This window comes from Larus michahellis, chromosome 7 (genome assembly GCF_964199755.1).
Source record: "Larus michahellis chromosome 7, bLarMic1.1, whole genome shotgun sequence".
Classification (NCBI taxonomy): domain Eukaryota; kingdom Metazoa; phylum Chordata; class Aves; order Charadriiformes; family Laridae; genus Larus; species Larus michahellis.
Window position 1 is genome coordinate 36,520,514 of NC_133902.1, and position 15,687 is coordinate 36,536,200.

General features: G+C 36.1%; 1 protein-coding gene across 6 annotated transcripts in view; it reads right to left on the minus strand.

Moving 5' to 3' along the window:
• UBR3 (ubiquitin protein ligase E3 component n-recognin 3) overlaps positions 1-15,687 on the minus strand; it is a 114,127-nt gene that overhangs the window by 29,890 nt on the left and 68,550 nt on the right. For 5 of the 6 annotated variants that reach the window (XM_074596308.1, XM_074596307.1, XM_074596311.1 and 2 more), the window contains 4 exons: positions 14,160-14,270; positions 11,750-11,962; positions 10,797-10,933; positions 6,544-6,629 (listed from right to left, as the gene is read on the minus strand). In XM_074596308.1, the coding sequence (XP_074452409.1) occupies positions 6,544-6,629; positions 10,797-10,933; positions 11,750-11,962; positions 14,160-14,270 (547 nt within the window). The remainder of the gene's footprint in view (positions 1-6,543; positions 6,630-10,796; positions 10,934-11,749; positions 11,963-14,159; positions 14,271-15,687) is intronic. The other variant, XM_074596309.1, reaches the window with a different exon arrangement.

Below are 15,687 nucleotides of genomic sequence, written 5' to 3' on the forward strand. Positions count from 1 at the left end.
AATGATAATTATGCAGTCACAATAAAATGAGTATTAGAGGTTTATTGATAACAAATCATGAGAAGTAAGGAGTGAAAAGAATTTGAATATGGTCGTCCCTCTCCTAATAACTTCATAGCATTTGAGACAGGCTGCATCCAGTTAAATTGAATAAACATAAAAATCACAAAATTTGAATGCACAATATTACTTCTTGCTGGAAGTCGTCAGGGGCTTGGCAGGATTCCAAGATTTAGACATTTAAGTGGACAAGACTATTACTGGCTTTAAAACATATTTGTACAATTCAAATATTACCCACATTGAAGCAGCGCTGTCTCAATTCTCCCAACTTTTTTAGATGGTCTTTGTTTTCACAGAATGTGTGTAAAGCTTATATAAAACACTTAATAGAATCATCTAGATTAGCAGCTAGACATTAGCTTTGACTTTGATTCTTATTAGCCTTCTTAATTCCATTTCTAAAAATTACAAAAATAAATCTATTGCTCTGTACACTGCTGCTGTTGGTACGTTCTTTTCAACTCTTCCTATACCAGCTCTACTTCTCAGGTTTATCCTACTGAGAGAGGAGCAATAAACTCAGCTGGAATCGGTACTTTCAAAGGAGCAGCTCAAAGCATAAGACCCTGTCTTCGCACTGGGACTGAAGCTGTTAGAGGAAGTGTTCGAATGCTGCTCCTCTCATAAAAAACCCCCAAAGATAATGGGTATTTTGTCTACATATCCACACTGCCTGCACTAGCACCTGCAGTTACATTCTTTACTATTTTTAATATTAAAGCACACTGATTTTACAGAAGTTGACAAAGCTCTTAATTTTCTGCTATGCCAAAGTACATAAAGCAAGAGTCTATAAAGGCGATTTCACAGCTCTTCTCATGGCTAGCGTGGTATGCACAGCACAGAAGATGACTAAATTCAGAGAGATGACCAGATAGGGATTTGATAGATGAACGGCAGAATTTATAAAAAACGCTGTGCTGAACTGACAAAAATGTGCGATTTAGGAAGTTATGTGCAGGTCTAAGTTTTGGTCACACTAGTAATCTTGGTTTGGTCTTTGCCAAAGTGATCGCAAATTTCTACAGACAAAAAAGGCAGCAAAACTCATGGTCTCTTGACTGTAAACTCTCAGATTACCAAAGCTGAAATCAGCAGATTTTTTCTGTTATTAATTCCACTTCCACAATGTATAGCAATGGGCTGTAATAATGATGACAAAGAAAATTAAGGAATTTGGTGACGTTGTTTTGCTTGCAAAAGTCTAGATGTGTTTATTCCCCAGTCTCTCTCACGTTTATGTTTTAGAAGGATGTAAATAACACATACTGCTGTCATGAAATTCTCTACTTTGCTATTTTGATTGTCTTCTCTTTTTTCATTCTATAAATTGAAAATAAAACTCTTCATATTTACAATGTCAAAAGATCACAAAACACAGTGACACAGCTGTTCACTGCAAGTGGAACCGAAAACGTCCTTGTTCCAACTGGTGTGTGAAACTCTTACCAGACCAGAGACATTACAACCTTCTGCAAAAGTTTGCTGGGACTATCAAGGAAAATATAGATTATAACAAAACCCACTTTATACAACCAGATGGGACTTGATTGTTAATAAGGAGATTGAAGATTTTTTTTTTTTCCTCCTTGTAGAGATTGATATAGTCCACTTAGCAACAGCAGCTGCTGAGACCTGCTGACAGCATCTTCCCATTCATCACTGATCCAGTAGATTGGAATCAGTGAAGAAAAAAAAAAAACGTGAAGGTCAGGGAAAGCCTATTAAGGCATTAAGACATGAATAGTCTTTACAAAATCTCAGACCTTAATCGCTGATGAAGCAGATAATTATCCTCAACACCAAACTTGCCAGTGTATGAAATCAACTTTAGCAATAGAACTGTAACGGTACCTGTCTTTGCCTCTCCCATGCTAGGTATGAATGGCATACCAAGCTGTTTAGGAAACAGTTAGGATCATCTGTTGGTGAGAAAAACTGCTTTTTCAAAGTTAACATGAATGCATGGGTACCAAAGATCTGCAGATTGCCAGCTATTAACTAAAAAAAACCAAAACACCCCAAACCAAACCAATCAATCACAGAAACCCACTGTACCAAGGCAAAAAGCATTCCTGAAAACTACTTTTCTTCTTATTTTCAGTGGCTGCAGAGAGGTGTGTAGGAATCTTTGCAACCACATTCACATGAATAGATTACAGGAAGGAGACAGTTGCAACTGAGCAATTCATAAAAGAATTAGGTTTTTCTTCCTACAGGAATGAACCGTACTTAGAGGTTCCAAGTATCACCAGCCACATTGATAAAATGGAGACAGCCATTACTATCAATGTGGTTGAAAACTTTGATGCAGAAGCAGCATGAAGAGCTTCAAAAATGCTTTGTGTCAAGATGACTTTTGGTCCACAGAAAAGCACTAAAACCACTGATTAAATTGATACTAACATCATAATCAAGAGAGATGACACTGCTGAGCCATCTACAAATGCAAAGCACAGGCTTTAAATGAACGAGGAAAAAACCAAAACAATAAAAACCCCCAAAAACCCCAATGGTGGAACAATACAGTTTCTCAACAGTTAAAACCATCACAGAAGTTATGAAGATGCTGGACATTTTCCTTTAAGGCTAGCTTACCCAATTCTTAAATACTTTTTTGATGTCCACTTGTAAACTAATGTCCTTTCCAATTAATGCAGTTGATGCTGAAATGCCAGACTCTGCTATCTGTGAGAAGCATAAGGATAAGGAGCTCCTATGCAGGGAAACTGAAGCCAGAGGACACGGTGCTAGAATATTTAATCCTTCACAAAACAACCCCTAATCCTATCCTTATTACAAAGGGAAAAAGGAGAAAAAGAAAGGAAAGCAGACAGAAAGAATGAACTACTTTTAAAAAGTTAAAAGGAAGAACGGACTAGATTATAAATTCATTTTTAGATAACTTTTAAATTTTATGGAATTGTTCACCCACTACTGCAAAATTATGAGCAACGAGAGAAAAAACACGTATACACAAGTTAAAAAGTGACACAGAAGTCAAAGAGAAGTCCTAATTATTCAGCCTTAACATTGTCTTCTGAAGCTGTTCTATAAATATAAAACAATGAAAACAAAAGACCAAAACATAAATCTCAAACTTTATAAGACCTGTACAATTGCTATATATCATAATTATCCCCTAAACCCAAGAGAATTTTCAATGCCATAAGCTCTAAAACTGTAACGGGGTCCTTAAAATAGGACTTGATTTTTAAGCAATAAGTAAGTAAGACTCTACTTGCATTTTTTGGTTGCATACTGTTTAGTAACACACGCTCATGCAAACACCCATACAAGACTTTAAACCTTAAAATGGCAATTTTACAGCCAAATTTTCTTCTTCATTCTTCTCACCCAGCCTCAACTGCTGACACTAACAGCTACATTAATCATTCTTAATTTTACTTCCTGAGAGCAGCTGCCCTCATGGTGCAATCTACTAAACCAGCTCTTGACCTATTTGTTCCCACCGTCTTCCCCGACGCTCGCTGCTGTAACAGCTCACCTGGGACAACATACTCTGTTTTCTGCAATATCTAATCACCAAACTTTACAGTTGTTACATGACTCATACAGAGCGGTACACTTAATCACAAGAGAGACACCTCATTATCTCACGCATAAGACGACCAAAACCGGGTTATATTTTAGATTACTTCTGCTGGACCTGACACGAATGACGTTTAAAAAACAAAAGCAGTTTCAATACTGTACAAGCAAGACTTTAACAAAACAGTATTCAAGTTCTATATAGGGTATGGGTTTTTAAAATCTTTCTTTCCTCACTGCATAAGACAATGAAGAAGTTGAAGGTATATTTAAGATGAAACTTTAAAAACAGGATTACTGCTTGGAAAAATAAATGAGTATGGAAAAATAAAATATTTTACAGAACATGTACCTAAGAACTCCAATTTTTTAATCTCTAAATGCACTGATATGAGAGGGGCATGAAGAAAACTCATATAATTCTGTAATGGTTTAGTGAAAACAAACCCTGCTATATATGAAAAAGTGATTCTGCTCCTACTTTTTAAAAGCAATAGTTGATGTAATCTTAGAGATTCTCATTAAAAAGATAACTTCCAGACTTTGCAAGTGTGAGAAGTATCTTCAACTTTCTATGAGTTTAGTCTGTTCCAGTAATCTATTTTGATGAACTGACAACACTGGTTGTTCCTTTTCTGAGACATACTTAATGGCAAAATAGTAAAAGTGTTGGAAAAATAGGTAAGTATGATGTATCAATTTAAAGAGGACATCAGTTTGTCTTGTCGAAGCAACAATCTAGCATAAAACAATTCTTCAGTGGAGATACATTCCCCATGTATGATTTCCTATTTTGTTATTCTCCAAAGAGAAATTTCTCCAATGATTACAGTATTCTCCATGCATTTCAAGACTTGAGGAACACATATTAAAAATCCTGACCGACCTTTTCACTGGCTGTCAGCAAAAGGTATGCTTCCTTTTAAAATCAGGTCCTAAGTATGTAAGAGCCCTTATTTATGCAAGATGAGGTTGAAGGGACGGTGTGGTAAGTATAAGAAAAAAAATAGATCATGTGTTATACAGACCACTTAGTGTTAGCTACAACGCCTCAGCTTCGTGGATTTTTTTTTCTTTTTCTTTTTTTCTTAAAAAAAATCCAAACAAACAAAACCAGCTTTGAGGTAGTTCTTCCCTTGGTGTCAGCTGATAAAGTTCAAATTGAACCAATGGGGCTATAGAGATGTACACGGAGGAAGCTGATCAGCATTCTGGTGGTTCAACCATTCACTGCAAAATCACAATCTTCCAGCACTTACTGACATTAGTTGGTGATAAAGCACCATGAGAAAAAACATCATTTTTTTTTATATATATGTTAAGCTGTTAAATAGGTACATACAACACAAATTTGACACTGATATGACATCCAACTTTTCACAGTGTTTTAAGATGTAATGAATGTATTTCATTACACTTCTATCTTTAAAAAGTCATATAGAGAAGCTGAAATGCCCTGACTTTGAAAAACTGTCAGTAAGATAAACACGTGACCTTATAGATTACAGGCCACTTCCCCGCACACGTTCTTCTAAACTTTAAAACATCAAGACTTTTAAAGATCTCATATGACTAGTAAAGCCATGTGAAAACAGGGGTATGCTCTCATTACGTGTAACATCATTATAAATTTTTTCACTTTAAATATTTCAAAAGCTTTTCAATTCTAAGCTGAAATCTCTGCCCTAAACTGCTCATCATGGTCTTCCAAATAACACGCCTGTGAAATAGGTAACACATCCAGTAAGTTGCTAAAATTCAGAGAAAAAGCATACATCTTACTAGGTGAGTATACAATTGAAAATATATTGTAATCCAAGAAGAAATTATCTGTAGAGCCTTGATACTATTAAATGCATCAAATTTGCAAACAGTGATACAACAATGTTCTTTTAAAACATGCATTTTTCATGTACTTTGCCCTGCTGGTAAAGCAGGTACTTTTTGGGTACTTTGCCCACCGGATGGTGGGAGGAGACAACGTACAGTAGGGTTTAAAACTACTTTTCATAAATCACAACACACGAATGAAATCAATTAAGACTCCAGTTCCTGGCAGCAACAGGAAGCTCTTATCCTAGAGAGGATGTGGACAGCATAGCATGTGATGGGATTTCTTTGGTGGCTCATCACCTCAAATGATGAGAAAAAGCATTGCCCACAAATCATGTACCAAAAGGCAGAGGTGGGCCCAAGCTATCTGACATTTTTACCACCAAATCCGCTGCTAGTGCTGCATGAGCTTGATTTAAACAAGCATTAGCAGCATTCTGGAAGACTTCTGAATTTTTCCAGGGGAAAGAAAAAAGAAAGAAAGAATGAAAAAAAGGCCATTCCTAACAGTTTATGTTTATCTTAAGGAAAAAAAGCACTTCTGTCAACCACAAGTGCTTCATTTGCCAAATAATAAAGGTTTCAGAACGATGAAGATTTCAGTTTCTACGAAAGAAAATCTAAAAAACTCTCCTGTCAGAGAAAGAACCAGGGAAATTAAAGACAAGGGACAGGGTAGTCGCAGATTTCTAGGTATGAGACCAAGTCATGAGCTACATTAGCACTCAGAGAAACAAATTTCTTTACTATTACTAGCAACAGCCAGGGTGAAACAAAGCTTTCCTGTTTTACCCTAAAAATACTTATCATTCTACTCATAAAAATGGAAAGTTATTAAAACATATTACACGGATACTATGACAATTGATTCCTAACTAGATTATACTCGCAACACATGAACAGCTCTAACAAATAATTTGTGCAAATCAGATTTCAGATTTCTTAAATTGCAACAAAACCCAAAAGACTCATTATAGCAGAAATAAGGTGCTTGAAAGAAAAGAGTTGACATAATTTAGAAAATGTTAGAAAGAACGAGACACCTTTATTCAATATTCTAATAATTTATATTGCACTTCATTATGTAAAACTTACTTAAACATGATCTTTTCCCAGCTGTGCTTGCACCTCCTGAACATAAATTGCCTCCTCGATGGACCAGCTCAAGTTCCAAGTTAGTTCTGCAAGAAAAACGTAATAGCGTTGAATGGAACAGCATTATTCAAGTTTCTAAGGACACGAAAGACTCATCACAAACTCCTAGTGCGCACGAATTAAAAGAATCCTGTGAACTAATCTTTAGTGTGAGATACTGCCAAAATATGACTCGGAATAAAACAAACTTTATCAAGATATTGCCACATGTGATTTTAAGTGGTTTGATTAGCAAGTACTACATTAAGACACCTGGTACAGTTGTGACTGAAGAATAAATAAATGTTAATTCTGAGGCTTTTTTCTGTATGCACACGCAACTCCTTGATAATAAGGGACTTTATGTGCAAATCTGAAAAGGCAATATACAGATAGGCTAAATTTCAATCCATCAGATATGTCTATAAAGCGCTCTCTTTAATGGCAGGGCTTTTGTTTTGCTTTAAACGAACAGTCAGCACAATGGATACGCCATCAAGTAACTAAGTATGAAAACAGTCTAAATTATAATGGAAGCGCTGACCTTTAAAGATAAGTTAGTTAATAAAAGCCTTGGAGGTTAAATCTGAATGAAACACTGGCATTCACTGCAGCTCATTAGTATGAAACAGGAGTTGTGTCACTAAATCTCTGCATGACACACGGATGCTTTCTTTCTTAGTATTATTGTAATCTGATACTTAGGCACCAATTGTTTAGGCCAAATTCGATAGCTTTGTTTAATTTTGGAATTGGATGTTTCAGTACTGCATTATCTTTTACCCCCAAGACTTGGTGCAAACAATTTATGTTATATTCTCTGAGAGTTTGTTTTAATAAGTCAACATACATTCCTTTAATTGGAATAAAGGAATATAACTATTATGCTGAAATGTTATTTTGCTAACTTAATCCAAACTACAAAGCTCAGTCTAAACATATTTTGTCCTTTAACTAAAAGCCAAATAATTTTAGGTTCAATATAATGCGACTGACTACATAATAAAATCTATTTTAGAATTTTAGGCACATATATCTAAGCTAAGAACACACACCCACGCATATTTAAGAAAAAACTACCGGATGCCTATTTTATTCAAAACAAGTTATTTTTTTAAGAATTTCAGCTCCATCATCTTGAAAGAATAATACATTTTTGATACGCAGTGTTTGTTAAGATACTTTCATATGTTTTTAAAATAGTAACATTTCAGAATATTACTATCCCAAAGTTTGCAGCTTATGCCACCCATTTCTGAAGGAATGCTTTAATCCTCTCTACTCAGAAAAGGCAATTTAACATTGATAATGTGCCTGCTCAGAGCTCCATCTGGTTGCTGCTGATAAGGGCATCTGTGTGACAGGGGAATTTTCCACTCTTCAGGCGATTTGCGGTGCTCACTGAACTTCTAAAAATCCACCAGCAAGGAAGCAGGGACAGGGATTTCATAGGGACATTTCAAGCAGGGACAAAATAGCAACCGTAGATCAGCATGTGCTAGTTCACCATGGGAGTATAAAGGAAACCAGTATGTTTTATTTCTACAAACCTTCCGATAACTAATTTGTAGAACAAAATTAATGGCAGCCTTTCATTAAAAGCAAGACAATTAAGATTTAAACCAAAACCACTACCTGAATGTCTAAGAACAACTTTCTAGATCTAGAATTTTGAATTGTCCTTTCACCAAGAAATATGTACTATTTTAGAAAACAAACCTCAGGGATAGTTCTGAAAAAAAGAAACTCTTCTTGATACGGATGACGTGTCACATAGTACGTTTTGGTAATAAGGAATGTAAGGAGAGAGATTCTGGGAAACGTATACTCCACCACACGCATCGTACCAGCTCTCACCTCCCACATTTTTTCATTGCCCCCAGCTCCTCAAAGAGAGCAGCTTATAGTTCAGCTTTCTTGGAAATGTAAATATTAGCCTTTTCCTCTACGACATCTCTTTCAAAACACACATAAACTTTGCCACAAAAGTGCACAGTGAAGAAAGCATCTTCTGTGAAACTGAACACTTGTCCTTTATAAAATCTTTTACGTCACGTACAGCCCTTAATCATTTTTGAAAGAGACTAGTGTACCTCCTCCCAAATTCAAGCTCCATTCTACCTTGAGGATCTGAGTACCATCTGCCCTCTACTGAAGAAACGCAGAGCTCTCTGTGCCTATTCTCTCATCAGTGAAGAAAAACTTGGGCATCTGATACAAGAGTGGAAACACAGAGTGGTCTCCGAAAGCATCCTTTCCTATCTCAGCCCCTCAACATGAAGGAAAGAGAACAAGAAAGAAAATCTATATGAGTGACTCTTTCCTCTATCTAGAAATCTTTGCATCATTCATTGGAGCAACAAATTTTGTAGAACACTGGCTTTATCTTTCTCACTCACAGAAAAAAAAACATGAGAAGATGGATTTTGCTCAGCCCTACAGGCTCCTGATTAAAAACCAGCCCTACTCCATCCCTTCTTGTGGGCTTTCATTAAAGGAACGTATCGGGGGTGAGGTGGGGAGGGCGATTGTATATTTCTCAGCATCCATATCAAGGAGGGATTTAGATCTTTTTAGTCCGAAAAAAGAAGACCGAGGGGGGGATCTTATCAATGCTTATACATACTGAAAGGGTGGGTGTCAGGAGGATGGGACCAGGCTCTTTTCAGTGGTGCCCAGTGACAGGACAAGAGGTAACGGGCACAAACTTGAACATAGGAAGTCCCATCTCAACATGAGGAGGAACTTCTTTCCTTTGAGGGTGGCAGAGCCCTGGCACAGGCTGCCCAGAGAGGTGATGGAGTCTCCGTCTCTGGAGACATTCCAAACCCCCCTGGACGTGTTCCTGTGCAACCTGCTCTGGGTGACCCTGCTCTGGCAGGGGGTTGGACTAGATGATCTCCAGAGGTCCCTTCCAACCCCAACCATTCTGTGATTCTGTGACAGAGTAGGGGGAAGTAAAAATACAATGCCCTTTCCAGAAAGCAAACATATTTGGATGGACCTCTTCTTTCTATCAAGACAGAAGAATCAAGTTAAGCCCTACCATTTTTTCTACTTCACTTTAAAAGGACAACACAACACATATATGAGAAAATCCAGACACCGAGACACAGAGCGGAAGGAAAAAGCACAAGGTTCTTATATTAGTCTATACATAGTGGCCAGCAAACCCAAAAGCTTTGTTTACACAGCCTAAAACAGCACAAGACCTATTGCGATGCAGTGCAGAAATAGTCTTCCAAGACACTGCCGCAAATGACAGTCATCAATGCTATGAACGTGGACCTATTAAAATTAAAGCTAGGCGCACATGATTTGCAAATGACACGCTATACTAATCTCATACACGCCAGCAAAGACCACAGAAGGATGCATACAAAAAGGGCATACATTTAGCAAGGTAAGACTGTAGGGAAAGGGGGAGGTAGCTGAGGAGCTGCTCTTCCAGCTGTGAATGCAAATCAGGATGCAGAGACCCTGGTGCCTCTTTTGCTAGGAAAACAGACAGGAGGGTTAGCTCTCCCACTAGGTGGTAGAGAATTTGCTTGTAATTTCTTTTCTCTGCTACAAGTGACATCTGATTTTCTTGGAGATGGCATCTGTGACACTGACAGCCATAAAACTGGAATCAAACATCACAGAGAAAATGCTGGTAGTTTTGACACTGTTTTAGAAGACTTATTCACATGAAGAGAGATTCCTGGTTGCTGATGTAGACAAGGCTCCTTCTGTGATCCCCATTTAAGTAAATAAAACTAATGTCTGATGGCGCAATTAAAAACATCCTGTGATTTAAAAAACACCAACATGGCAGTGATATAGAAATAATCTCATTCTGCTAAACAGTAGTAGAGAAGATTTGACAGTTTGGGAAAAGAAGGCAGAAAAAGAAATTCAACATAAAATTTTGATATATGGAAAGCAAAACCTTAAATAAAGAAGGAAACTAAATAAGCAGAAGAGAAAACATTCTCCAGGTTTTGTGCCACCGCTGCATATACTAAAAATGAACTGAGAGACACATCTTTCCATTTTGCATATGCCTGCATGTGAAAATCAGAAAATTTAACCATCATGTACTGAGTACTCAAAAAGTATTTTTTGGAGAGGATGGAATTTTATTATTATTTGTTTTTAGAAGAAAACTATCGGGTGAGTAAAACCATTAGGGAGAAACAGAAAAGAAAAAAAAAAAAAAAGAACACACCCACCTGGCTACCGAATACATAAAGAGAAAATCATTGTCAGGTGATCCAGGAGTCTTACTATAATCTGTATACTTCTTCTGTGTGGTGCTTTTTATATCTTTCATTACAGATTCCATTTCTTTACTGAGATTGGTTTCAGACTATGAACAAAGACACAAAAGAAGATTAGTTAATTTTACCTGAAGAAATGCAATAGCTGATCACAAAGTGCATCACTTTCACATTTATAAAAACACATTTGCAGGCTATGAAAAGATATGCATTAAAAGCCAATATTCTATCTCACAGAAGGGTTATAATATTCTGAAAGTTATTCTGATTTGTTCTGAATATGAAGACATCACTGTTTTGTCTCCTAAATTCAAGAATCTCACTGCTTGCATTATTTTAAAGTATATTTGCATTGCACAAGCACATGAAAATAACATACAGTGCCTCCATCAAGACTCAAAGGCTACCAAATTGTAATAGAATTAATTCTATCATTCAGAAAGACCTCATGAAGCTTTGTAATTCATGAGCATCTGCAAAATGCTTTTTCTGTAGAACAAATAATCCATACCTTAAAATGTTTATAATAAACATTCTTTAAATAGCTTCCAGTTACAAGGATATTGGTGTTTTTACATTGTAAAGAAATGATAAATTAATTTTATGTTACATATATTACATATTCAATTCTATGTAAATTACTACAGAGAAGTGAAAATGTACCCCATAAAAATGTATTAAATACATTTTGTCATAGCTCTTCAATTGTTTTAGTAGGTAATGCAATAAGTGCTGTAAATATTTAAAATTTCTTGATATTAAAAGAAAAATAAAATAGTATGCTATCTTCCATATCAGAAGAAAATGAAGTTTCCCAGGTTGTCGAGTTTCTAAGAGGTCACAAATGCAACATAATGTAAAAACTGAAAGGTAGAGGCAAATTAACAAGGATCTTTCTGCCTTACACTGATGCTTACTGGGAAAGTTCCCAGCTGTTCTTGAAGATCTTCCACCTCTTGTACAAGGTCTTGCATACACTTGTTACTATGACTTTGCCAAAGGCTTCTTTCCACATTGTTTCCAGGATAACAAGGAAGAACACTGTTAGCAAACTGCCTACAGAGGGGACAGGTAAATTCTCCTTTGTCCACGGAAAAACCCTGGAGGACCTGGTCATTCTAAAAGAAAATAAAGAAGATGTAGCTGAAATTTGCAAAAGATTTTAATTTTTAGTTTGATATTTCAGGTGTATACCTAAAGAACTAAGTCTAAAACCAAAAACTGTAAAGGAAGAATAACTGGAATGGCTCCTCATGCTAGTGAAAAAGGTCTCAGTTACTATAGACTGTCTTACAATCCTCCAACGCAACTCATTTTCCTAATTTTTAAAAGTACTCTTCACTTTCAACAGTATCCCCATAATAAACTAGAAATGCTTCAATGGGGCATTTTGATCGTTTCACATGTTGTCTCTTTCTGGCAATTCCTGTAAAGTTTGAGACTCCTTCGATAAGATCTTTTAATTTATAGAGAGGCAATTTTATTTTCAGTCATGAAAAATATTTGATGTTATTTCACAGAAGTAGTACAGGCTGAAAAACCTAAGCAAGTAGCCATTGGAGGGTAGCATGACAAAACCCCTAATTATTTCTTCTTTATCCTGAAGGATCAAAAAATGGACCCAGACGTAGGTGTTTGGGAAGTGGGGACATCTCCTGAGTGCTCCTGTTATTGGCAAGCAACCTTGCTTCAGCTTTGTGAATTGCCTCAATGGCTTCCCACCCCTGGGAGAAGAGAACTGCGAAGTTAATACTGACTATAATTTAAACTCCAAGCAATCAGCCCAGAATGCTGAGGCGTCCTGGTTAGCCTACTTTTACACACCTTTCTGGATGTTGATCTCCGATTGTATTATGTAAAAATAAATGTTTTCTCCAGATGAACACGAGTCTATATAAATTATTTCGGTATTAAGAATGCTAGGAATAGTCAAAATTATTATGCACTCATCTAGGCAGTAATAATACCTGGAAGGATCTAAAGTTCACTCAAATAATCTAGAAATCTTCAAGAATACAATGACATGGAATAACAGTTTATTTCGAGTTTAATTGAGAATCCACCAGAAAAGGGACTTCAGTGTCTATATGATGCAAAAGATTACTTTTTCAAAAATCTCTAAAATGAGATTCTACCATGAAAGCCCAGATTTTAATTAGTTATATCTTGATGACACATTTACCCCTGAAAGCAACTTTACAGCCATATGGGAAAGAACAATTCATCATAGAATCCAATAAAGGTGGCACAGCTTCCCGTTTCTCTCGAGCTAAGTTTCACAGTATAACCAATGCAGATACTAAAACCACAAACCATTGCTCATAGTTCTTCTCAAACTGGAAACAGATCAACAAATCTTATGAAAAATCAAAACTAAAGAAATGCCACAAAGTAATCTTGAATAAAAAAAGCATTTTCATATGCAACAAGAAGTTGTCATTTAGTCTTTATTTTGTTACATTAAAAATAAATGATTACTTAAAATCTGATGGCTTCTACCACTGCTGAGCTTTGATAACATTGTATGGTGCTATTCAGAAGATCTGCAATTGGGCTGCAAGGGATTGAGAAGGGTGAAGGAGGCCAGCAACACCAATAGAACACTACCCTGTTTACTGAGACCACGTGAAAACAAATGGACATCTTTTCTAGCCAACAATTTCTGAGGCTTGACCAACAAACTGTATTTTAAAAACCATATACAGCAGTAATTTCCCAATAGTATTTTTCAAGGAGGAAAAAAAAAAAAAGGCATAATTCACATGAGTGAAACTGTTTTAACTCATTTCTCTAAATTGCATGTATATACGTAACATATACCATACATAACTAGAGATAAAAATCTGATTTTTTTGTGTCTGAATTTTCACATTAAAATTAAGCAAAAGCACAAGTTTGTATTTGTAAAATTCTCCTCTCATTTTTTCTTCAATTTCTCTGTAATTTCTAACACGTTACACATCAAACAGAAATGAAGAGTGTAAGAAATGCTTTACCTGAATATGCACACCAGGAAAAAAACAAACGCCAAAACCCAGTAATTTAATTTTTTATCAACATTGTCAATTTAGGCAAATATTTTTTCTGATATATCAGAATAACTGAAAATGAAGTACTTTTGTTAATAATGCCAAGGTATAATAAGAGATTTAGTATCTACAGTTCTTGAAATATAATAAAAACATATTGTCCATTCATTTAAACCAAATCTTTCTCCAAACGGAACAGCATAAATCCAATTCATGTCACTAAGAACAGTTGAGATCAAAGAAAAAAAAAAACAGAAGAGATAAGATGACCTCTAGTTTTCCTTACCCGTAAAGATTCCATGTAAGATTTATGACAATCTATGTGTAAAGTGTGACCACAAGTTTGTACATAAACACCTCCTTCCCAGCCTATTGACACTGCTTGCAGGCAGGAACTCTAAAAGGCGGCAAAAACAGTAAGAAAAAAGAACAATATATATAGTTATAAAGGTATTTGCCACAACTTATTTTAAGACTTTAAAAAATGTATTTATTTTTATTTCCATGCAATCTAACTAAAAGACATAGGGTGAGGAAATAAAGAAAAAATTTATTTTATAGAATCATTTAGGTTGGAAAAGACCCCTAAGATCACCAAGCCCAACTGTTAACCCAGCACTGTCGAGTCCAGCACCACTGTATTTACTTACGCTAACTTCCATGGCTGGCATTATGCTATTCTTTCTAGTAAAAAGCCAAACACTTAAGCGAAAATTTCACAGTTCTTGTCACTTTAAAGAAGTCATTATCTTAAGAACCTCTTTATTACAGCATGAAGACAGCTCTAACTCTACCATCTGTTCCAATAGCACAAGTTATCCCACGTACAAGGGCAGCATACTGCTCCAATACATTTCATTCAGTTTGGTAAGTAACCAAAATAACAGGATCACAGTTATATACTTAAGCCCCAATCTGTTATTAAAATTCAGTGTAAACACGTAGGGGTTTTAATGAGCTGTTGAACAATACTGTATATAACATCTCCTAAAAGGAAAAGAGAACAAATCCTTGCTTAGTGAACTGAATTTTATACTAGGGACTGTTTTGAAGACGTCAGCCTTATTCAAAGACTGCACTTAAAGCCCGCATGTCAAAAATAAAGTTACCTCGCTGGCAGCTCTCAGAAAATAATGAGCTGAAAAGAGAGTCACCACTGGCAAACTTACGGTAAGGAATTTTAGAAAATTCTCCTGCAGAATACCTAGCTGCAGTCACTCTAATTATTAAGTTTCCATTTCTCAAAGAAATAATTTCATACACAGATTGAAATGTACAATCTGTTTATACATTTAAAGCACAGAAAAGGATTTATGGCTACCAGAATGGGAAAACAATTTTTAGTGTAGGCTCACCCTAAAATGGTCTTAATGTATGATGCAAAACCAGGGTACTACGAATCACCAACTCTGATAGCTTTTTCCTAAGGATGTCCTAGCATCTCTTCACCCCCCCTGCCCCATATGAGCAGGAAATCAAAACAAAAATACAAATTCTAGCTATAGAACATGCTCCTATATACCTTGTCTCAACATAAGATTCATAGAATTCGAGAAAAACTTTCTTTTTCTTCTGCTGGTTCCTGCATGATTTAGTTCTGCACTATCAGTAAAGTCATATGACATACCTGGATAAGCCCCACAGGACAAATGTTTCATCCAGGAAACATATTATTTATTGCATGTATTTAACGAGGCTACTTAGCAGCAGTTGCAAAGGAAGAAAAACCAACCTCAAAGTCTTTGCAGAAAGGCTTTATTACCCTTGAGTTCAGAAATAGAGGAGATTCCAAAGTAAGCCACAGGCTTGGGATG